The sequence below is a fragment of the Budorcas taxicolor genome, chromosome 3, assembly GCF_023091745.1.
Source record: "Budorcas taxicolor isolate Tak-1 chromosome 3, Takin1.1, whole genome shotgun sequence".
Lineage (NCBI taxonomy): Eukaryota > Metazoa > Chordata > Mammalia > Artiodactyla > Bovidae > Budorcas > Budorcas taxicolor.
The window spans coordinates 36,306,908-36,329,809 of record NC_068912.1 but is presented as its reverse complement, the minus strand read 5'-3'; the positions used below and the strand labels follow the sequence as shown (position 1 = coordinate 36,329,809).

General features: G+C 38.5%; 1 protein-coding gene across 1 annotated transcript in view; it reads left to right on the top strand.

Moving 5' to 3' along the window:
• NTNG1 (netrin G1) overlaps positions 1 to 22,902 on the top strand; it is a 361,173-nt gene that overhangs the window by 268,990 nt on the left and 69,281 nt on the right. The window contains exons 3-4 of the mRNA XM_052636703.1: positions 838 to 1,010; positions 14,142 to 14,168. Coding sequence (XP_052492663.1) covers positions 838 to 1,010; positions 14,142 to 14,168 — 200 coding nt within the window. The remainder of the gene's footprint in view (positions 1 to 837; positions 1,011 to 14,141; positions 14,169 to 22,902) is intronic.

Genomic DNA, 22,902 nt, shown 5'->3' with positions numbered 1-22,902 from the left:
AGGAAATCTGAGGGCTTCCCTGGTGGCTCAGATGGTAAAAAATCCGCCTGCAGTGCTGAAAACCTGAGTCCTATACCTGGGTTAGGAAGATCCCCCGAAGGAGGACATGGCAACCCTCTCCAGTATTCTTGCCTGAAGAATCCCCATGAACAGAGGAGCCTAGAAGGCTACAGTCCATGGGGCCCCAAAGAGTTGGACATGACTGAGCAACTAAGCACAGCACACAGGAAGTCTGAGGATTACTCAGGTTGGGTAGAGGCCCTGGCGGAAAAATTCTCTGCCTGAGAATGTCATTTTGTAGCCCCAAATGAAAACATCTGATTATAAACTATTGGGATTTATAAAATAAATCTGAATAGTAAATTGTCTCAGTGGTTATATTTCTTTTTAAACAAAGAAGAATTGTCCTTCTGGTTTAAGGAAAAACATAAGATGACATTGTTCTTCAAACCCAGATGTATTGTTGTAGATTTGATAACAGCACAGAAAAGCCTCTCATTAGTGGCAATATTTTTCGTATCTTTTGGGAAACCCTTGATTTCCGAGTACTGTTGTCTTAGGGGAGCCTCAGGCCCCACTGAACTGACTGGTATTAGGACTCTGCAAAGTGTGGTATGAGGTCAGGCTGTATCATAACCCCACATCCACCCTCAAAGACACTTGTTAAAAAGGTTCTGAGGGTCGGGCCTACAAATCTACATTTTAGCAAGTCTTTAGGTAGCACTCAAGCACTGCCAACTCTGAGAACCACAACTCTAGGAGATAGTTGGGTAAAGCCTCAGTGATCTCCAAGATCAATTTGACTTAACAATGAACTCTTGTCTTTCCTCTGCCTAGGTGCAAATGTAATCTCCATGCCACTGTGTGTGTGTATGACAACAGCAAATTGACCTGTGAATGTGAGCACAACACTACAGGTCCAGACTGTGGGAAATGCAAGAAGAATTATCAGGGCCGACCTTGGAGTCCAGGCTCGTATCTCCCCATCCCCAAAGGCACTGCAAATACCTGTGAGTAACTTTTGCTTGGTAACACCACATTCTCTGCACGAAGAGCTGAGAGTTCCTCTCAATTTCACTTGCAATTGTGCTTGCGCTCCTTTTCTAGTAGTCTCATTCCTCTTCAAAATGCAGCCGAAACTTGACTCCCTATTTTGCCACTTGTAAGCACATTTCAGCACTTGGATCATCTGCTAAATTCAGTCTTCCAACACTGACATCAGTGTGTTGGGAAATGATGTAAAACCACAGAAGAAATTTTGTCTAAATGGATGAAACAGGAGCTTTTTTGTTCCTTCCCCAAATTAATTTCTAAATTATTAGTTAGTTCTAAAATAACAAAGGCATTCAAAAATCTGAACTCTGGCTTAATTTTAACCATAAACAACTTCCAGAAATTCTCTACATGTTTATAATCCCATTTCCCATACTGGACAACCTAAGAGATGCTTTAAAAGATGTCTAAAAGATGCTTCCTTCTCTATATTTAGCTACAGCCTAACTTTCTCCAGTGAAATGGTTGGCTTTTTCCAAATTCCAACAGCTGAGGTCATGCCTGGCATGTGTCCTGTTAGGAGAGGCCCCCTTTTGATAAAGACTGTGACTGTAGAGCTGCAGGGGCCACAATAAGAAAAAGAACGTGTGTGTGCACATGAAAAGAGCACAGGCATTATCTGTGTTCACAGGAACCATGAGAGATGCCCTGTTACCATTCATGTGGGTGCACCTCTGAAATCCACGAACCTCCCGAGGAAGACATGTTCTGACACACTCAAGGAGAGAAGTGATTACTTCGAGAATGAACTGCCCAATTCCATGCATGGACCAATTAACCACCCACAAAAGCCCAAGGTTTGACCTCTTTTAAAAGTAGAGAAGGGTGAGGTTGAGAATACATCCATTCAAGTGAGAAGTAACAGAAGCACCAAAACAGTGAGCAGAGGGAGGATAAGCTGAAAAGCCAACAGCTCTGTCTAAGGCTGCCAAGGTTACCAGGCACTTCAAAGCAGCACCTGTGAGAAATCAAAACCTAAAAACTAGTATCATAGGAACCAGGACCTTATCAAGTTAAGTGTAAGAGTAATGGACCAAGTAACAAGCCATAAAGAATGGGGGCATAAAATTATGATAAAATTTTTATGAAGCAGAGAAGAAAATCCTTCAAAGGTTAAAAAAGCACCTCTTTGTGAGGGTATTCAGTTTCTTTCTGCATTAAAGAAAAAAACTGACAGTCTAGCTCCTAAAATTAATACATAAAGCTCTGTTGAGAAGAAATGTTGCATTTTTTTTCAAGGTGGCTTTACTAATGGAAACTCTGTGGGGTTTCCTCAAATGCTGAGAGCCATCAGTTCAGTTCAGTTCGGTCGCTCAGTCATGTCCGACTCTTTGCAACCCCATGGACTGCAGCACGTCAAGCTCCCCTGTCCATCACCAACTCCTGGAGCGTACTCAGACTCATGCCCATAGAGTTGGTGATGCCATCCAACCATCTCATCCTCTGTCATCCCCATCTCCTCCCGCCTTCAACCTTTCCAGGCATCAGGGTCTTTTCCAATGAGTGGCTCTTCACATCAAAAATACTGGAGCTTCAGCTTTAGCAGTGGTTCTTCCAATGAATATTCAAGGTTGATTTGCTTGAGGATTGACTAGTTTGATCTCCTTGCTGTCCAAGGGACTCTCAAGAGTCTTCTCCAGCACCACAGTTTGAAATTCTTTGGCAATTCTTTGGCACTCTACCTTCCTCACAGTCCAACTCTCACATCCATACATGACTACTGGAAAAACCATAGCTTTGACTAAACAGACCTTGTCGGCAAAGTGATGTCTTTGCTTTTTAATACTCTGTCTTCTTTAGTGGGACAGAAAGGAAGAGAACAATGTTCAAAACACTTTCTGGCATTCTGGCTCATCCTCAGGGATGAGCAGCTTGTCAAGGCTTCTAGAAAGGCAGCTGGGATAGACTGCTGTTGAAGGCATTGGCTTTTTTATAACACAGCCCTGTTTTTTCCTACCCCTAACTGTGTTTCAAAGTCTTGCTTATTTCAAGATATTTCACTGGAAATACCTTCTGTGTCAGCTAAACTTTTTCAATGTAATGAATTTCTTGTTATAGTCTCCATGGAAATGACTTATATACCCCTAATATTTTGCCTATTGCAGACCAGTTCACCCAGGTCAAAGAAGTGCAACCTCTTTCAGTTTGCCTTGTGGATTCTATTGTCTATCCATCCCTTAGCATTACTGACCTTCTCTAGACTTTCCCCCATCTCTGTTAAAATAGGAAGATGACAGATGGACACAATGGCCAAGGAGGTTCAATTCCATTTTTCAACTCCCAATATAGCAGAAGCTAGCTTAAAGATTTTAAGACAATCTGCAATGGTCCAGTCTTGCAATGAAAAGAACCACTTTAAACAAAATCTCTGCCACATCAGACTGCTAGCAAGTATCCAGGGATGACAGTAAGCAACTTAGTGGTTTAGTACACGGGTTCCAGGATCAAATACTAGTTTGTGCATTCACTAGCTGTGTAACCTTGAAAAAGTAAAGTATTAACCTCTCCAACACTTGGCTTCCCATCTGTAATGTGAGGATAATAATAGTTTTTACCTCATAGGGATTTTGAGAGAAGTGAATAAGCTAATGCATGTGATGTGGTTGGCATAACACCTGTCACAAAATAAGTGTTCAAAAATAATTTATTTTTAAGATTTTCTTCATAAGGCAGGCTTGTCAATTATTTGAAAATTTTAATTGTTATAAAACATATTTCTTGACATCAATATTAAGTGTGTCCTAATTTCCAACCGCTTTTTCTTTTTAAGTCTTAAAACGCTATATTAACCCCAGATTCCTTTATTGTCTGGGTTAGCATCATCCACTCCATTTCTCATGTGATAAGATTTTCAAGTCTCGTACCCGGAAGTCCTTTTTTGTCAGTGTGGAAGTTTAAGCCAGACACAGGACTTCTAGCACTGTGTTATGATTTTCATGTCACGTTGGCTTTTTCTTACACACACACACACACCCACCACGTGCATGCACATACACGTATACATGACTGTAGCCGGTACAAACCAGTTCTCAAGAGGAACACTTAGGATATGCTGCATTTTAATACAAGAATACAGAACCTAAGAAGTAGAATGGAATGGTTACAGTCTCTGATTCCTCAACACCAACTCTTCAGTAACCTAGAAATAACACTCATATTGGATAATCTCTGGATTTAGCAGAATCTCAAGCAGCCAGGATTATTTTTGAACAGGAAGATCAGTACCTGCCCACTCTTAGCATAAAAACTAGGAGAGCTTCATCACATCAGGAAATTTTAAGATCTCCCTGCAAAGACTCTCAGCCTATCGCTCAGAAGATCCTTTAACTGAGACCTTGCTGGAATCCTAGGCTTGGAAGTTGTAAATTCTGGAGCAACTCCAAGGTCATTTTTGTATGGAGTTTATAGAGCCAGGAGAGAAGAATATAGAGCTCCAGCCCTCTAAAATACTACCATCCAATCATTTTTCATTATAATAGACTCAGCAGAGGCAAAAATAATGACTCTTATGATAATGTTTCTGTTCATTGTGCTTTTAGAAGACTCACTATGCTTTCTTAGTTCTTTAAAGCCATATGTACATATTATGTGTATCAATATATTTCATATTTTTCTACAAAGCTTATGTTTTATCTGTAAGACATCTTTCTTTCTCCCTATTGATCTTCATTCTATTTTTAATAGAATTCTATTTTGAATGTCCTTTCAATTTCATTTGTCTTCCAAGTAGATAGAAAATCTGCCCAACTTCATGCTTAATCATGATTATCTCGATTCTCCTTGTCCAGCTCATGAGTGAAATTCTAATCGCTACATACAGATGCTGAAAACTTAATTAACCTTTGGGAACCATAATTTCAAAAAAGATTATATTATCTACACCTCTGATTGCCAAACTGTGTCTTATGACCTTTAAAAGAATTCCATGGCTCAAAAATTTTGGAAAATTCTGTACATTTTACTGACTCTTAGATTTTCACATTGTGTGTGTGTGCTTAGTTACTCAGTCATGTGCTACTCTTTGCAACCCCATGGACTGTAGCCCACCAGGCTCCTCTGTCCATGGGATTCTCCAGGCAAGAATACTAGAATGGGTTGCCATTTTCTCCTCCAGGGGATCTTCCTGACCCAGGGATCAAACCCTCATCTCATGCTTGGCAAGCAAGTTTTTTTTACCACTGAGCCACCAGGGAAGCCCTAGGTATTCACATTATCTTATTAAAAAATTTGAGCATCCAAAATAATGTATTTTATCCTATGTTTTCCCTTAAAAACTTTCTATGAAACACTCTTTTGGGGACATGCCACTCTAAATAATTTCCTCAGTTTACTGATAGAAATGTCATGGAGACAGACAGAACGCCCAGCTAGTTCAGCTGTATTCAGTCTTTTACTTTCCTCTTACCTACACGGTCTTTGAAGAATTTCAAAGAAAGAAAATTAAATTGGTCTGACATTGACATTATTTGTTTGTTCAGAAATCCAACCTGAATTGTTATACAATACCGAGGGCTCCTCTGAGTGATGGAAAGTAATTTGATGAGAGTTCTGTTATTTTCTCTGGTATTAAATTTGCATTGACCAATTTATATTTTCCCAAGTGTACACATGTGTGTCATTATCCAGACGATTTCCTAAGTGCTTTTCATGCATTAGTTCATCTCAAACTCACAACAGTTTTGTAATGTAGATGCCACTATTTTCATATTCTAGATGTGGAGTCTGATCAATACGAAGGAAAAGTATCTTTTTTAACATTTAGCTACCTAGTCAAAATGAGAAGGAAAATTTGAACCAAGTATGTCTTGACCCCAAATACTGTACATCTCACTATATTGCTTCTCAGGTTAAAGTTAAATGACTTTCTGTGCCCTTCCCTGGCATGTAGATTCCATTTGACACCTGTCTGAACAATTCAGTCTTCTCTAACCTGCTATCTCTCATGTTTATTCCTATATTGTTGCTTTTTATTTCTTTGCCTTCAAAGACTCCCCTTCTACTCTTGCTTTAAATTTTCATGCTCCCCACCCCTGCTTCTTCTCAGTCTACAGATTTTTCCCTTCATAATCTAAACTATTCTTCTGGTTTTAATTCTTAGTGATATTGGTTTAGTATTAATAAACCAATTGTGGCCCAAATCTATCTAGTGAACCCAGACCAATTTTTTTCAGCTATCTGTGAAGATCTCACAGTCAACATGCAAGACCCTGAATTCATTCCTTTCCCCAAAATCACCTTTTCCTCATTCTCTATTGATGTTCTGCTCATTCTTCAAGACTACTCCTCAATGCAGCCTACCTAGATTGTCCTGTGCAAAGGATAGTCATTCTCTCTCTGCTGCTGCAGCTAAGTCGCTTCAGTCATGTCCGACTCTGTGCGACCCTATGGACTGCAGCCCACCAGGCCCCTCTATGCACAGGATTCCCTAGGCAAGAATACTGGAGTGGGTTACCATTTCCTTCTCCACATTCTCTCTCTCTAGATTCTTGATAATTTTTGGACACTTAAAGTGGTTAACTATAATCAAAATTATAATAATAGTTATTATAGTGGTAGCTATATTTATTAAGCTTACCATAGTCTTTTATATTTTATGAAGTGCTTTACATCCTTTCTTGCAATAAATCTTTCCAGTGTCCCCATGGAAGGTATAGTATTTTTGTCCCCATTTTATAGATAAGGAAACATAGGCACATAAAGATCAATATGTAGGTTTCCCCCAAATCCCACAGCGAATATGTGACAAAGCAAGATTTAAACTCAGGACATTCTGACTTTAGAAACCAAAATGTTAGCAATTTAAGAATAGGACCATATTTTATTCTTGGCCTTCATAAATGTTTGTGGTATTAATTATTTGATGAATGAATAAGTAGCCCTGAAATGTGCCTGTGGACGCATTGACCTCCCTCCATCTTCCCATATCCCCTGGCGTATGTGACCTTCACAGTTCAGCAATTGTAACACAAGGGCCTTCACTCTCCCCCAGGAAGAGATCAACTGAGATTTAGAGAAAAACCAATATAAAAAAGAATCACTCATTTTTCATGGGTGCTATTGACCCATCCACCTATCTAGAGATGGCCTTTTGGCTGGCTGGTTTTTAGAGGCCTCCCTAAGTGACTTCCCAGGTAGTTCAGTGGTAGAGAATCCACCTGCCAGTGCAGGAGACACAAGAGACACAGGTTCAATCCCTGGGTTGGGAAGATCCCCTGGAGAAGGAGATGGCAACTGACTCCAGTATTCTTGCCTGGGAAATCCCATGGACAGGGGAACCTGGAGGGCTACAGCCCATGGGGTCCAAAGAGTCGGACACGACTTAGCGAATAAACAACTAAGTGGCATTCACAGCCTTGGTGACTTGACCACTGTTGGGCTCTGGTCACCAGACAAAATCTGATTCTGTCAGCACAGTAAGAGAGCATCTGTCAGAGAGTTACCTCCATGAACTGTATGGCCAATGTATAAAAACAAATACCTACCTAGTTATTCGTCTACAACAACTTATCTGATGATGATGGGACCAGAGCTGATTCAGAATTAAGTTTTTTGTTAAATTTAAAAAGTAATACAGTGTATATATATTATATCAATACTCACAGCAGAACATCAGGTAGCCCTACTTAATCAAATATTTTAATATTTCTGCAGCAAACCTATGATTATTTTCACTCAGTGGGATAAAGGAGAAGACCACATTCATACCCCTTTCAGTCAGGTTTTGTCACTAAATTAGTTCAGATCATATTATGTTGTGATCCAGGTAAACTTTGGGAAAAAAGCTTTTGTGTCTTCAGAGTTTTTTTTTTTTTTGAGGATTAGAAATAAGAGGGGCTTCTCAGGTGGTAAAGAACCCACCTGCCAATGCAGGAGACGTAAGTGACACAGGTTTGATCCCTGGGTTGGGAAGATGCCCTGGAGGAAGAAATGGCAACCCACTCCAGTATTCTTGCCTGGGAAATCCCATGGAAAGAGAAGCCTGGTGGGCCACAGTCCATGGGGTTGCAAAGAGTCAGACACAACCGAGCACGCACGCACACACCAGAGATAAAAGAGGGGGCCTACAATAAGTTGAGCAACAGTATAGAGTAGTTATTAGAGGTCTAAGCGCTGGATCCTGGACCTCTGTATTCCAATCTCAGTCTCCTTCCCAACTGACTGCAACTGTTTGTGCTTGAATTTTTCCCCATTGGTAAAATAAACCAGAGTATTAATATCATAGGGTTGTCACAAAAATTAAGCAAATTAATGCATGTAAGATATTAAACTAGTAGCAGTCACATACCAAGCACACAATGAAGTTAGCTGTTATGATCACTATAATTTCACTGCAGTCTAGCACGTGGACCCATCCCAGTTTAAACAGCAAATTCTCTCTTTGGAGACAGCAACTATATGGAGAGATAAATTGCATCCAAATGTCAACTTATTCATCCATAATATGAAATAAGTGTTACAATACGCAGATTGTTTAAGGCCTTATGATCAGTGTATTCTCTCCCCTGTAATTAAGTCTCCTTGTAGAGCCAGATAATAATCAGAAGGTTGCTTGGTAAGCATGGGATCAGGAAATTTACATGACTCAAATGCTAATGACATCAGGCTGAAACATCCTAACACATCCGTCCTACCACAGGGTCAGCCTCCCTAATGCCAAGAGATCACTGAAGGTCTGAAAGTTTACAGGCTACCCTTCCCTGTTCCTGAGACAGTGCTAGGCCAGAACTGCCACCGCATGCCTGAAGATGTTCTTTTTTGTAAGCTTTACCTTCTGACTAGCTTTTCTTCCAGTTCTCAGATATAGTGACACTAACATCACCTCTGTCAAACCTGTCATATACACTCAGGTCCTAGAGCCCTTCAGCTGCTCTAAGATGACTTCACCATCTTTGATTGGATCGTTTATGCATTGCTTTCTACCGTATAATTCTGTGAGGGCAATCTTAGTTTCTTCACTTTCAAATTCCTGGGAGACAACTCACTGTATCCTTTGTCATCAGCAGTTGGACCGGGAAGCAGGGTTGAATGGATGTTGGAAGTAGAACGTCCTTTAGAACACAAGTGAGGCTGTAGAATGTTTTCTTACTCATCACTTCCCTCTTTTTCAACTGGGCTTTTTGGAATTAGAGCTCCCAGTTCCTGCAGCCTGGCTATAAGGAGATCTAGTCATTTTCTTGATAGGCCTTTGTCAAACCACCTAACACAACAATGGTAATATTTTTTCTCAGTGTAAAGTATGCTGATTCCTTCTCCTTTCTGCTTTCTTCTTGGTGAAAAGCTGCTGAACCTTGCATTGATTCTCAAAAAGAGTTAGGGCTTTTAGCACTGAATTCACCCGCTTTGAAAAATCAATGTTTATTTTTGAGCACTCCATTATGTTGACTTTCTCAAAGTTGGCTATGTCCCCTTTGGCCACATACTTGGTGGAAAAGTTAGTATAATTGAAAGAAGAAGGAGGAGAAGGAGAAGTGGAGGGAGAGGATAAAGAAGAAGGAGGAGGAGGGGTAGAGGAGAAGAAGGAAGAGGGAAAGAGTAGGAGGGGGAGGATGCAGGCAGCAAGAGGAGGAGGAAGGAGAAAATAACAAATTGTATCATTCCACCAGGTTCTCATGCCCCAACTGCAGTAGAATTCCTTAAAAAGAAAAAATTTAAGTAAATAGGGTAGTGGGGAGGCCTGGTTGAGGAGGGAAAGATTGCAAATGCCTACAAGCTTATCTCGGCAGATACCGGAGGACAGAGGAGCCTGGCCTGCTGCAGTCTATAGGGTTACAAAGAGTCGGCCACAACTGAGCACCTGAACAACAGCAGCAAGCTTAGCACCTTCACCTTCTTTCGGTCCTTTGGCTTCCTCAATGTTTATGTGTGGCTCTGACTGAAGGAGCATTTCTCTGCTGGAAGAAGCAGAAGTCCTAAGCTCATATATCACACACTGCAGAACCTTTGCTTAAAGCTCGTTCGTACCTGTGTTTCATTGCCTCAGTATAAGTTTGGCAGTGTCTCAGTAGACAGGGATTAGGATTTACCTGGGCCAGTGTTGACTATAAAGGGGTCAAATAGGATGAAGCCCTTGCTTCTATTTGTGCCTTCCATTTCCTCTTCTGTAAAGTGGAAGGGCTGAGTAAGATTATTTCTTAGCTCTGTTTCAGCTCTCCATTTTTTGTCACTCTTTCTGAATTAGTTTATCTGATACCTTCCTTTTTTCCTTCCTTCCTATCTACCTATCATCTGTCTTTCCCAAATGTTTCTGAGATTATTTCAGAGACAGATTTAAGCTAATGAAGCTTAAATTACAGGGTCCCTCACTAGACTCCTTCTAAGCTATAAAGACATTAATTTCATGTCTGGTGAAATCATGTCTTACGTGTGTGTATGTTAGTCATTCAGTTGTGTCCAACTCTTTGCCACCCCATAGACTGTAGCCTGGCCAGGCTTCTCTGTCCGTGGAATTCTCAAAGCAAGAATACTGGAGTGGGTTGTCATTCCCTTCTCCAGGGGATTTTCCTGATCCAGGGATTGAACCCTGGTCTCCTGCATTGCAGGCAGATTCTTTACCATCTGAACTAGTATGATTTTATACTCTGAAATTAATATTCTCAAAGAGAGCTCCCTGATTTGTATTTGCTTTGGACTCACAAAATCTGCATTTCCCCCGATTGGCTTAGGAAAAAAGACAAAAATAAGCATATACAAACAGAAATATAAAAAGAAGGTGTGAGAAAAAAATATATAGAAAGAAAATAAGCCAAACATTAAACAAATTTACCCCATTGAGCATGAAGGTGACATCCAAGTTTTCCGGAAGGCAAAGTGGTGAGGGGCATATCTTGTACGTTGTGTAGTACATTCTGAGAGCATATCTTGCTGTCAGAATGGAGGAAACTTCCAAAGACAACAAAAGTATTTATGAATACTGAACTCTGAGAAACGTCTCAGTGGAACATTATAGAGGGGAAAAGATCATCCTATGACCAAAAGTGGTATTTTCACTCTGATAGAAACTTTGGAAACACGTGGTAAATTTTTGTTCACATATGCACTGAGCAACTTTTCTGTAGTAGGCATCATCCTGGACAGACAGTAGAGATACAGACCTGACACCCATCCTCTCAGAGGTCTCAGGATAACACACAAACAGTCATATAGAGAAGGTGATAAGTTGCTCACAGAGGCCTGCACAAAGAGGTATGCATCACAAAGAACGCTGGCTAGTTCACATCAGGGAGATGAAGAAGGAAGGGAAGTAATAACTTCTGAGCTCGGTTTTAAAGGTAAAAATGCTCTTTACACAATAGTTGTCACTTCACAGGGAACACTAAAAAGCTACCAAGACATGTCTAGACAATTTTCCTGAGCATAATCTGACTGTCATTCCTGTGGTTTATGGGGAACCATCTCTGCTGTGATTAAATTGCCTTCATTGATTCAGCACTTACAGATGCCAAAGAAACCCACCTTTCACGAAATGAATTGTAGCCTTCCTGTCTTAGTTTCTTAAGCACTTGAGAGATTTCTCATGACTTACTCGTAGCCTTTTCAATGCATACAACTGGTTATTAAATTCTTTAGTTGTCTGTAGAGAACCAAAACCAAGGTATTTGAACATTACAATAAGAAACACTGGGGGAAAAATAACATTTGACAATATACTCATGGACATCCCTTGGTGTTCAGGTATTTTCAACTTCAAAAATCTTATTCCAGTGAGCAATTTAAAAATCTTCTCTAAGCAGTTCCCATTTTACAGCAGTGGAATAGAAAGTGACTCACCTGGCAGCACCTCAAAACTTTTTAAATCACAAAATGATAAAGAGCCGGAATTTTAAGCATCCGAATGTTAGGTAATAGAAAACATCTTCATGAGGGAAATAGGATCTCATAATGGTCTTGCTTGGAGAGGTTTGTATAGCTGCAATGAGCATTTCTCCCCAGCACTGGCATCCCCAAAGGAATAGAAACATTTCTGCATCTTTCTAAAATATTCAGCTGCAGCAAGTACTGCATCAAACAGTCTTACAAGTTTGCTCTCTATTGTGTCTGGCCAAACATCCTGAGAACTTTGCCTTGCATTATGCATGGCCCTCCACCTCCATGCAAGTTTGAAAACACTTGAAAAGTCTCTTCCTGCCATCCTAACTTCCATTCTCTTTGACGGATTACAAAGGCAAAGCAGTTCCTTGCAATGGAGCCGGATTTTCAATCATGGGGAAATTTGGAGCTTCTGCAATTGCTACTAAAATTATGATGCTGCCATCGTATCTCACTCAACAGGGGATTTGCAAAGAAAGAAAAAAAAGAAAGATTCAGTACCAAGTCACTGTCAAAATGCAGCAAAGATAATGGTCAGGAATCCAGCAGTCCTTTGCAGAAATTGCATGCGGCTTGAAATTCAGTTCAGACAAAGTAAAACATGAAAATTAAAGTTTAAGTTTCCAGTTTGGGTTGATTAGTGATCAGTAATTAAGCTGAAACATCATAAGCTCTGTGCATTTAAAATCAAGATACATTGAATGTATCTAATAACTGAAAATAGGATTTCATTCCTTCCAGGTTTTTTTTAAACAACATGGTAAGCTTTAATTTCTCCTTAATTTCTCCTTTAATTTCTCCCCTCCCTACTAAGAAATAGGAAAATAGCTCTCAGTTTTAAATAATACAAAGCTAGAAATCTCTGAGTAAGGTACAGTGATTAGTTAAGATAAGCAGAGGGCAGTTGTTCAAAGATTAAATACTAAAATAGAAATTTAATGATTCCTACATTTACCACCTGTTAGCACACTTTAGTGATGTGGAGAATGTCTGAACAGCTCATTAACAGCTATCATTTATTGACTGTGTACCATGTGTCAGACATTTTTATGGATTATCTCATTCTATTCTCACAGCAGCCCTGTGCAGTAGATATTATTAGCCCTTTCAGATGAGGAAACAGGCCTAGAGAGGCTGGAAACTTACATGAAATCACCCAGCTAGTTAGTTGCAAAGCATGACTCTCACTTAGTTCTTATTCCCAACTCATGTTCTCACCCACACCACTGTCTGGATTTGGTGGAAATGATATAAATCCTTAACTGTTATTTGTAGTGTCTATCATGGTGTTGCTTGTTTGATGAACCAACTAAATCAATAATAGTAATCGTAGCAAAAATTGTTCATTATTGCACATACTACCTGCTCAATGCTTTGAGCTTTTCAATTATACATATAAAAAATATATATTATATATATATGTAATCCTTGCAACAACTCTGGAAAACAGTGGAAAACAGCCACAGAGAACATAAGCAACTTGTCCTAAAGTCACAGTCAATGAGTATAAGAGCAAAGCCTCTATCTGAAATAACCTGGCTCTTGTGCCCCTGATCTTGGCTAGGAGTTTTTATCTGGATACAACTAAATTCATGTCCACGTTTATAACATCTTCAGTCACATTCTGAAATGATTCCACCACCTTAGCAGAGCTTGACAATGAAAGCAGAAGCTGAAAAATTGATGAAGCCCATGGTCGATGTGAATACAACCTAATGTATTCTTGAATTATTCTGCATTCTGCTCAATTTACTGTTACAGAGCTTAAACCACATATCTGACGAGTAAAAGAGGACTGAACATGATAGTAATATGTAGTTAATCAAATAAAACGACAAGTGACTTTCAACTGCTAACACATGCATCTCAACACCTTTAAAGAGACAGATGGCGTGATGTAGATATATTTGCACGGGCACATACATTGTATACTTGCTGCTCGGTGCCCAGAACGCAAGCCTAGCTTAGTGTCTGTTTTGAACCACATACAAATGTTCATTAACCTTATAGGTAAGCACAAAATGTTCGATGTCATGAATCTGTCTTGAGCCAGCTGTTAAAGTTGAATGCTGATTTCCCGACTCTGATAAGTTAAAGGAGTTCTAGAATAAGCAAAATGGTTTCAGTGGTTGGATATATGTTTGGGGTTTTTTGTATGTTAATTTTCTGATGATATGATTGTTACCAAGTGTTTAAGTTTCTGAGATTTGTATATGATGTTTAAGGTATCCTTTACTAATAAATGTCTAACAGCTTTTCTTTATTGTTTTCTTTCTCTCCAGGTATCCCCAGTATTTCCAGTATTGGTAGTAAGTAAAAGCAAAAACGAAAAATCACAAACCCAAGTCTAGGCTAGCTTGGCTTTGTTGTTCAGCTCCTCAGATCTATTTTCCCAGTGTCCATTTCTGATGTAAGAAAGTATTTCCTTTGTGACTTGAATTGTTGTGTTTGTTCTCTGCACAGATATGGTGAGAGCACAGATGAAATAGTTATCTGTATAGAACTCTTCCATGGATATGGCAGAGCTACAGCTTTTCTATTTTTGATGAAGGCTACCTTTACAGAGGTGCAATTACCTACATAACTGTAACTCATTTAGCAAAAATATGAACAGTCCTATATACCCATACTTAGTAACCAGCAAACAAATGGAACTCACTCCCGAGGACTGTATATGGATTTCTCCCATAATTTGGGAAAGCAGAAAATGAACGCCAATGAATGCTTTAGGCATATTTGTTAGCCCAAAGAAATTAGTACAAAACTAGGGAGAAGGAATTTTATTAATGCATTAAACTTTAGCCTTTGTGAAGGCCTGAAAGAGGTCAGTTTGTGATCATTAGTCTTTCTGGAGAAATGAAGGAAAGAAAATAATCAGTATGTCCATTGCTCCCTCCTAAAATACAATGATCCATATTTTCCTGACTACTTAGGTTCAAGTTTGGTAGAGAAGGGATATAAAAAAAATACATGCAAAATTTAGGAATGAGGCTACTAGAAATTCCCGTGAGAAAAGTAGCGATATCAGCAATTGAAAAGAGAAGTCTGTCTTCAACATTCTGTTGAACATTTCTGTAGTACCTTTACAAAGACATTCTACCAGACACCATGGGAGAACCAGGGTATAGCTCCCTCTTTACATTTAAAACAATGACACCCCAACACCAAGCTTGAAATGCTCACTAAGGAAATGCCCCATAACTTTTCAGAGCCAAATCTCACATGTTTTTAAATATTGTTCCCTTTCTCTCTGATGGTTTAAACCTTTGAATAGCTACTGAATAAGTGATTTGAAATAAAGTACTGAGGGAGCCTAGATTATGCACTGTAAGTGAAAAGAAGCATTTTCACTAGAGTTTAACCCAGTCTTTGTCATAAATGCTGGGCCACAACAGGGTGATGGAAGGGTAAAGAACAGCAGTAGGAGCATGCCAATATACAACAACCATTTAAAAAGCAATATCCTCATAATTTGGATAAAATAACTTCTTGCCTCTTATAAATGCACAATCAGGTCTTCCATTTTTTTAATCAACCCAGTTTGCTTAAGCTTGTGAATAGGACTACATACACATTTATTAATCACTAGGCATGTTAAATGCAATGAACATCAGCCACTTTGTAAACAGAAATAGAACTAGTGTTCACATTCATTTAGATACCAGCCTAATGCTGCAGCTTCCTCTTTGTGATCTTGTTGAAATGACATCAGTGGTACAAACTTGCAAGTGAAAACTTCAGTTCTAATAGTCTAATTTTTCTGCTGTAGTATCTCCCTTGGCATTTGCCTATCTACATAAATACGCCACAATGTGCTCCTTTCAGGCCTTGACAGTTGTATTTGCACATGCATTTTGGAGCAAAAGGGAACCAAACAGAAGCAAGCTGAGATAGATGGTGATCTGACCTGTCAAAGGTTTCAGAAATGGATGAACGGAAAGTAGTTCTTTGGCGTTGGGGTGTGTTTCTGTTCCAAGTGTCAATCGTGTGTTGCATGGAATTTCTAACTGTTTTGCTCACTTGACATCTCATTCGGCCGCCTCCACCACATGCCCCATCTTTGAGCATCAGCAGATGTTGACCTTTTACACACTGAATCGGGAAATCCCAGTTTTATTTTCCTTTGTTTTATTTTGAAATCAGTGGTGACCTGAAAGGATGCTTTGTTGTGCCTTTGGAAAATGTACTAACCTTTATTCAGGAAACTAGGAAAATTTAACTCCTTACTGTCTAGCCAAAACCCTCTAACAAACAACGTGATAGCTTATTCTCTGCTTTCGTGATGCCTCTGGCTGTTCTGCTAGGAGTGCAATGGGTGTTTCCTCAGATTTCTCAGGCAAATGATATAAGCACTTCCAGGGGTCACCCAGCATCACATATGGCTAGCTTGCTTATTGCCTGGCTTTAAAGTGAAGAGATTTGCCATAAAACCATCAAACATGATTGTATCTTCTAGCCTGCTTTAATGGCATTTGCACATTCCTTCTAAGGACTTATAAGGTATTCTCTGTGTGCAATGGTGGATTCCTTTACTCTCCAATGGGCAAGAATTCATACATAGATGACTCCCTGCCTGTTCAAGAGGGCATAGAAATGGGGTTTCCAAGGTACAAGCCGGAAAAGAGAGATCCGCTTGGATTTTCAACTAAGTTTGGGCATTTACCAGGGCTTTTCCCTTTATCCCAAGGAAGAAATCAATGAACGTAATTCCACCAAGTATATAGAAAGATGCCATGATAATAGATATAACACTCATGACATTCCCATCATCAGGGACAATGAATGATGTATATTGTGACATAAATTATTGATGTATGTAACCATAAGTTCACATACATTTGCTGTATACACAGTGATTAAAAATTTTGGAGGCCTGATAGGTTTCAGTATAGATTTCAAACTGTCAACACCTATATTAAGGTTCAAATGCATGGACAGAGTGGTCATCCTTTCCGATCATCTGCTAAAAATGTTTTTGAAACAGATTTCCCATTAAGGTCATTTGTACCTGCTGTTGTCTGTTAGGAAATAGATTTCCCAATCATCCCAAAGGTACTTTATTTAAAACTCAGTCATTTTGATGTGCTTTGGCTGTGGCTGAAAAATTATTGGTGATATTGTCAGCAATTAATGAATCCCAAAATAAATCTGTAGCCATTTGAGCCTATGAGCTCTGTTTTTTCTTTACCTGATGCAGTAGTAATTCATTCAAGTTTCATTTTTTCAATGTAAAATATATCACGCACTTATAAGTAAACATTCACAATTTTATCCAAGTGAATATTTGTTGATGCTGATGATCCAAATTAATATTTGATTTGGTGTGGATGTTTTTGTTCAAGTGATAAACTAATCATTATAACAGATATTATCTGATCTTTAGTCCTGAAAAGCAAGTGATTTCACAAATTACTCTAAACAGTATATTATAAAAAAAATGGTAATTAGAATAACAAGAGTTGGCCTAATGTGCAAAGTAGCTTTGTGTGAGGGATTATCACCTGAAAAGCAAGTGATGGAGGTTAAAGATAAACATGTCAGAGGTTAAAGGTAGATCATCCACTGAAAACTCATGTCAGGAAACACAACTTTAAAAAACTTGAAATTTTTTAAATAAACAAAGCCATTTCTTACACTAGCAACAAAAGAAAAGATGTATGTTGACATTTTATGAACCCAAGTGTACATTGTTTCCTTACATTACCTTCAAATGATTGACATCATGTTTTATAAAGTGTAAAATATTGATGGAAGCATTTGGCTGTCTCCTCCTCTTCAGCTATTCAATTTGAAATAACACTTTACTTAAGATAAATATTCCACTTTCCTGCTTTCTCTTATAGTGAGCATTGCCTTCATCACAGAATTAAAAATTCATCTCTAATTTGATTTAATTGGTAGGACCATTAAACAAAGGAAGTGGTACCTGCAGGGATCCATCAGCCTGTTGAGAAAGCTCAGAGATGTTTTCATACTTGAAAACATTTGATGCCAGTTGGAGACCTTATAAAAGTTGTTTCCCATACAGCATCCAAATATATTTTGTTCAGTACCTATTTACTGTAGAAACCTGGACTGTGAGGAAAATAACAAGGTTAATCATGTCCCCCCTCAAGGGTTATTAGTAATCTTGTTCATGCTATCCAGAGAGCTGCAATGTTTGTTTGTTGGTTCCCTTTTCTTTAATACTTCTAAATCCCCCAAATAAAAGTTTCATTTGAATTGCCCTTTAGGTAATTAGGTTTTATATAATAAAGAAAAAAATTATCTAACTAGAGAGGCTATATGGCAGATTGTATGGTGTGCTACATTAATTTTGATCTGTTTGCTGATGTTCTAGAAGGAAAGCTAAGGTCCCAGGTGAAATGCCTTTGGGACTTTATTATATCATGTATCCAGTATTCTCATCACAGATCCATTTCATATTTGTGTAACTAGCATTTCGCATTCATGAAACCTTTGTGGTTATCCTAAAATTGAATGAACATTAGGACATAGCTGCTTCTTTAATCTTGAATAAATTAAATATTCCAATGATGCGGGGGATGGGGGAGTAGCACCTACCTTAAAAAAAATCTGAGAGGTTTAGTCATCTTTAGCAAACAGCAGTTGCCCACCTTGATCAGATTTGACTTTTTTCCCAGATATCGAATGCCAAGCCACTTTTTAAGTGTGAGCTGATATCTGTACCTTTGCTGGTATCTCCTTGTGGGGGCATCTGAAAATTCCTAGCTTAAGCAAAGATTTACCAAGATCTCTGAAAGGGCCTATAATGAACTTTCTCAAACTTGTCATTGTGAACTAAGAGTGAGGTATCACCGAAGTCTTCTTGGAATATCAGTAGGGAGCTGGCCAGCTAACTGTTCCACTTCCTGGGAGATGTCCCCACATGTCTACAGAATTCCATTTTACAAGTGGTGACTCTCAGCCTCAAAGTATCCGAGTAACTTGTCAGATATAATAGGGCCAGGAAGGCCTGTCTGACTCCAAAGGCTGTGCTGGTAACATTATACCAAATGGAAGAAGTTAGAAAGAAAATTTCTATATTTATTGACTCTGTCCTCAGACTCTTTCCTATCTAGTACATTGACCTGTTTCTTTGTGGGAAATTTTAGTGTCCTGAAGAAAAACTGAAGTTCATTTTCGATACTTTACTGTGTGGTCAACAGAAACTACATTAAAATGTGCCCTTCCTCTACCACCATCAATGATAAACATCCTCAAAAAGCTGAGGAAGAGGGGAAATGTGAGATGTTATAGAACATGGGATAGTTCATGAAATTTAGCTATGCACGTTGTGAAACTTGCTTGTACATAGTCTGTGACAGTAAAAATTCCAAGTGTTTTATTGACATAGCTGCTTAAAACAAGCAAACAAAACTCTGTGTGTCGTCGTGAGGACAGACTTAGCACTATCGCATTAAACTTTGTCTTCCCCAGCAGGTTAATGACGCTGTGTTTCTGAGAGTAGGCAGCTTACTGTAAAGATGGTGGAATTGCTCCAAGGCCCTAGGGGTTCTTTATGAAGAGCTTAGGGTTTTCTATGCATTCCTTCATCGACATCAGTAATGTTTCCAAAACTCACTGAGGAGCAAGAGCCATAACTACAAATCCAAAGGGACCCGTGACTCTGTCTCCACCCGATGTTTTCCGCATACACTCCTGAAAGGAGAATGTGTAATGAAGGCTCACGAACATCCTCTCTAGCAGTGACACCCTGCTTCCCACCGTATTGTAGAACCAAAATATTTTGTAAAAATTAGTGTTTTTAGGAAAATTGAAGAGCACTCATACAACATCACCATTTTATAGGCAATGCAACTAAGGCTTAATTGAATTGTTAAAGTCATCTGGATAGTAGCCGAGGCAGGATTCTAGTTCAACGTTCAGTTTCCAATCTAGGACTCTAGAATTCATTCACCTTCTCATTTAATTAAATGATTAATGTATTAAATACTACACAGTAGACTATTCTAAGGGGAAAAGTACATGGAAAAGCATAGTCACAATTTACTCTGGTTTTAAAGGGTTTCCACAAAATGCGTTGGAAGCTGCCTGTAATTCATGCTAAGTGGGTACATGTAAGATAGAAGACAGTGGCTTTCTGATGTAAATGAGGTGTTTTTAACCTTCTGGTTCAAGCTTGCTTTTAGCTTGATTCACTGTGGTGTCAGCAATAGATGGTCAGGTTTAGCAATTCTAACATAGTTCTCTCCAACTTACAGTGCAGAGCTTTCCTTGGGGCACAGAGAAGAAAAATTTTCTTCCAAAGCCTCATTTTTATAACTAGAATCTCAGTTTTTCTGACTCTTTAGTGTCACAAACCAAATTGTTATGTAAGAGTTTTCTGAGTCTCCTTAACGGGGGGAAAAAAAAAGAAATTCAGGCAAGATGTATATTTGATTAATAGGCTAAACTGATGTGCTCCAAAATTTAAAGAAACTCGGAAATTTACATATTTATCTTTGTGTTAAAAATAAAATCTTTCCCACAGTATTCCAAAATAATTTCTGTTGCTTTCTGGACAATAGTATTAATCAATGTAGGCCCTAGAACCACATTATTCCCTAAAGTAAGTTGTATCTTAAATAAACTTTTTTATATGTCTGAATCACTTGCTTTGGGAACAATTAAGGTTACAAGAAATAGGGGAAGCACATTATAACCCCTACTTCAGTTTAGTAAGAACTGTTTATGCTACAATAATTTTTTGTTACAGCAGCAACCTTAAATAGAATAATAAGAGCTAACACAACATTGAAAATCAACTATGTGTGTGCTCAGTTGCGTCCGACTCTTGGTGACCCCATGGACCTCCACGCTCCTCTGTCCATGGACTTTTCCAGGCAAAAATACTGAAGCTGGTTGCCATTTCCTACTCCAGAGAATCTTCCTGACCCAGGGATTGAACCTGCATCTCTGGCGTCTCTTGCATTGGCCAGCAGGTTCTTTACCACTGTGCCACCTGGGAAGCCCTGTGCTTCAACTATACTTCAATTAAAAAAAAAAAAGAGCCAACATTTCTTGAATGCTCAGTACAATTACAAGCAAATATTAACTCATTCAGCCTTGACAACAACCAGCAGGTAGTGTCATACTATTTTACATACAAGAAAGCTTAGACACAGAGAAGTTAAAAAAACTTGTCCAAGCGATAATTAAAGATTTTAAAATTAAAAAAAAAAATGAAAAAAAAAAAGTCTATGTTGTCTGAAAAAAAAAAAAAAAACTTGTCCAAGCGATAAAACTCGGATTTAAATCCAGTCCTAGTTCTATTTACATGCAGCATATCTTAAATAAATTTACCCTCAGTAGATATTGCCTAGGCTTCCCAAAGATGTAATTTGAAAATTTATCAATGACGATAGAGTAATAGTATATGATGGGTATTTCAGATATTCTTTTTCTTTGTAAAGGGGGGATAGTTTTGGTGTATGAAATCTTTGGTCTCCACATTCACCGAGCTAAGGTGAGATCATCAAGACATGTTTAGTCCATTTTTCCAGGTTTGTGGGATCAGGATCCTTGAGAACTAGGAATTTCCATAGAGGCTATTTTTGAAGATCATCAAGACATGTTTAGTCCATTTTTCCAGGTTTGTGGGATCAGGATCCTTGAGAACTAGAAATTTCCATAAGAGGCTATTTTTGAAGGATTGGCCATCTACAATCCCATTGGACACATATGATTCTTCCCCTTACCTCAGTAATAATTTCTCAACTCCATAGTGGGTTTCACTATGATAGTCACAGGTCCACAGTTACAATGTGTAACAATAATTTTTCCTTCCACACAAGGGATTCTTAATCCCCTAAATGCCCTAGATTCTACAAAGAACATGAACCTCATTCCAGTAGGCTTTATCCTTCCATGAATTTCAGCGTGACACCGCTAGGTCATAAAAGAACCATTGGAGTGATAGAACTTAATGGCTGAGAGAAAACACAGACATCTTTCAGTCGAGCACCTTTACCTTACAGATACGGAAACTGAAGTCCAGGGAATTAACTGCCTGACAACTACTTACCAGAACTGGGACCAGATCCTTTAACTTCTGATTCCTAATACTTTTTGCCTTGCAACATACTAACAGTTTGAGACCTTCATATGGACACAAAGATACTCCTTAGTAAATTCATGAAAGAATGAAATTTTAAAATTCTGCAATAGTTCACCTAGAGGTAGTACCAATGCTTTTGATGTGTTGTACTTTTTTTTCTGTTTGCAGTCTCTTAACTATTTGAAATCAATGGCCACTGGCTAAAAATTCTCAGAGGCTTCATGTTATGCAAGGACTTTTATTAGAATTGAATATGATAACATAGAATTTGTCTTAATTATATAATTAACTTACCCTCCAATATGCCTAATTTACTTCTTGGAATTAAACGTTAGTAATATTGATTGAATATTTATGTGCCAGGATCTTTGAGTAACAAGAGTAGTCAAATAGTAACTGGCTGATTTAAAGTTTTCTTACTTGCCTTTGCAGTTATAAGACAAAATAAAAATTCAAAATTTTAAGATGAGATATTAAATTTGAAAATTCTATGATGAGCAAATATTAAAACATGTACAAACAGTACCATGCTATAGGAGTTAAGGGTCCACACATTTCAATATATTTTTTCAAGACATTTTCCTCCCAAGGAAGAGATATCACACATAAAATTTTGTCCCACTAGAGACATGTATAGATTAGGTTTAGGATTTCTAAGTAAATGCTGGTGATTGTGAGTTTTAATTTTTCAGGAAGGTTAGGCATCCCACCCAATGAAAATCATTTGGAAAAAAGAGTCTGTATTTCAAAGAAAATAGAAAAGCTACACTCTCCTCTTCCCCAAGAAACTATCATAAGTACATAATACAGAAGAAAATTACCTTCTAGGTAGGAATCAGATTGTAACTGAGGTGTCTCTCTTGATAATTTCATACAGGTCAAGCAGTTAACAATTCAAAAGTAGAATCACCTACCTTAGTTTTTTATATATGTAGGAAGATCCTCAATATGGAACCTCCGTATCTTGGAGGAAAATCATAAAA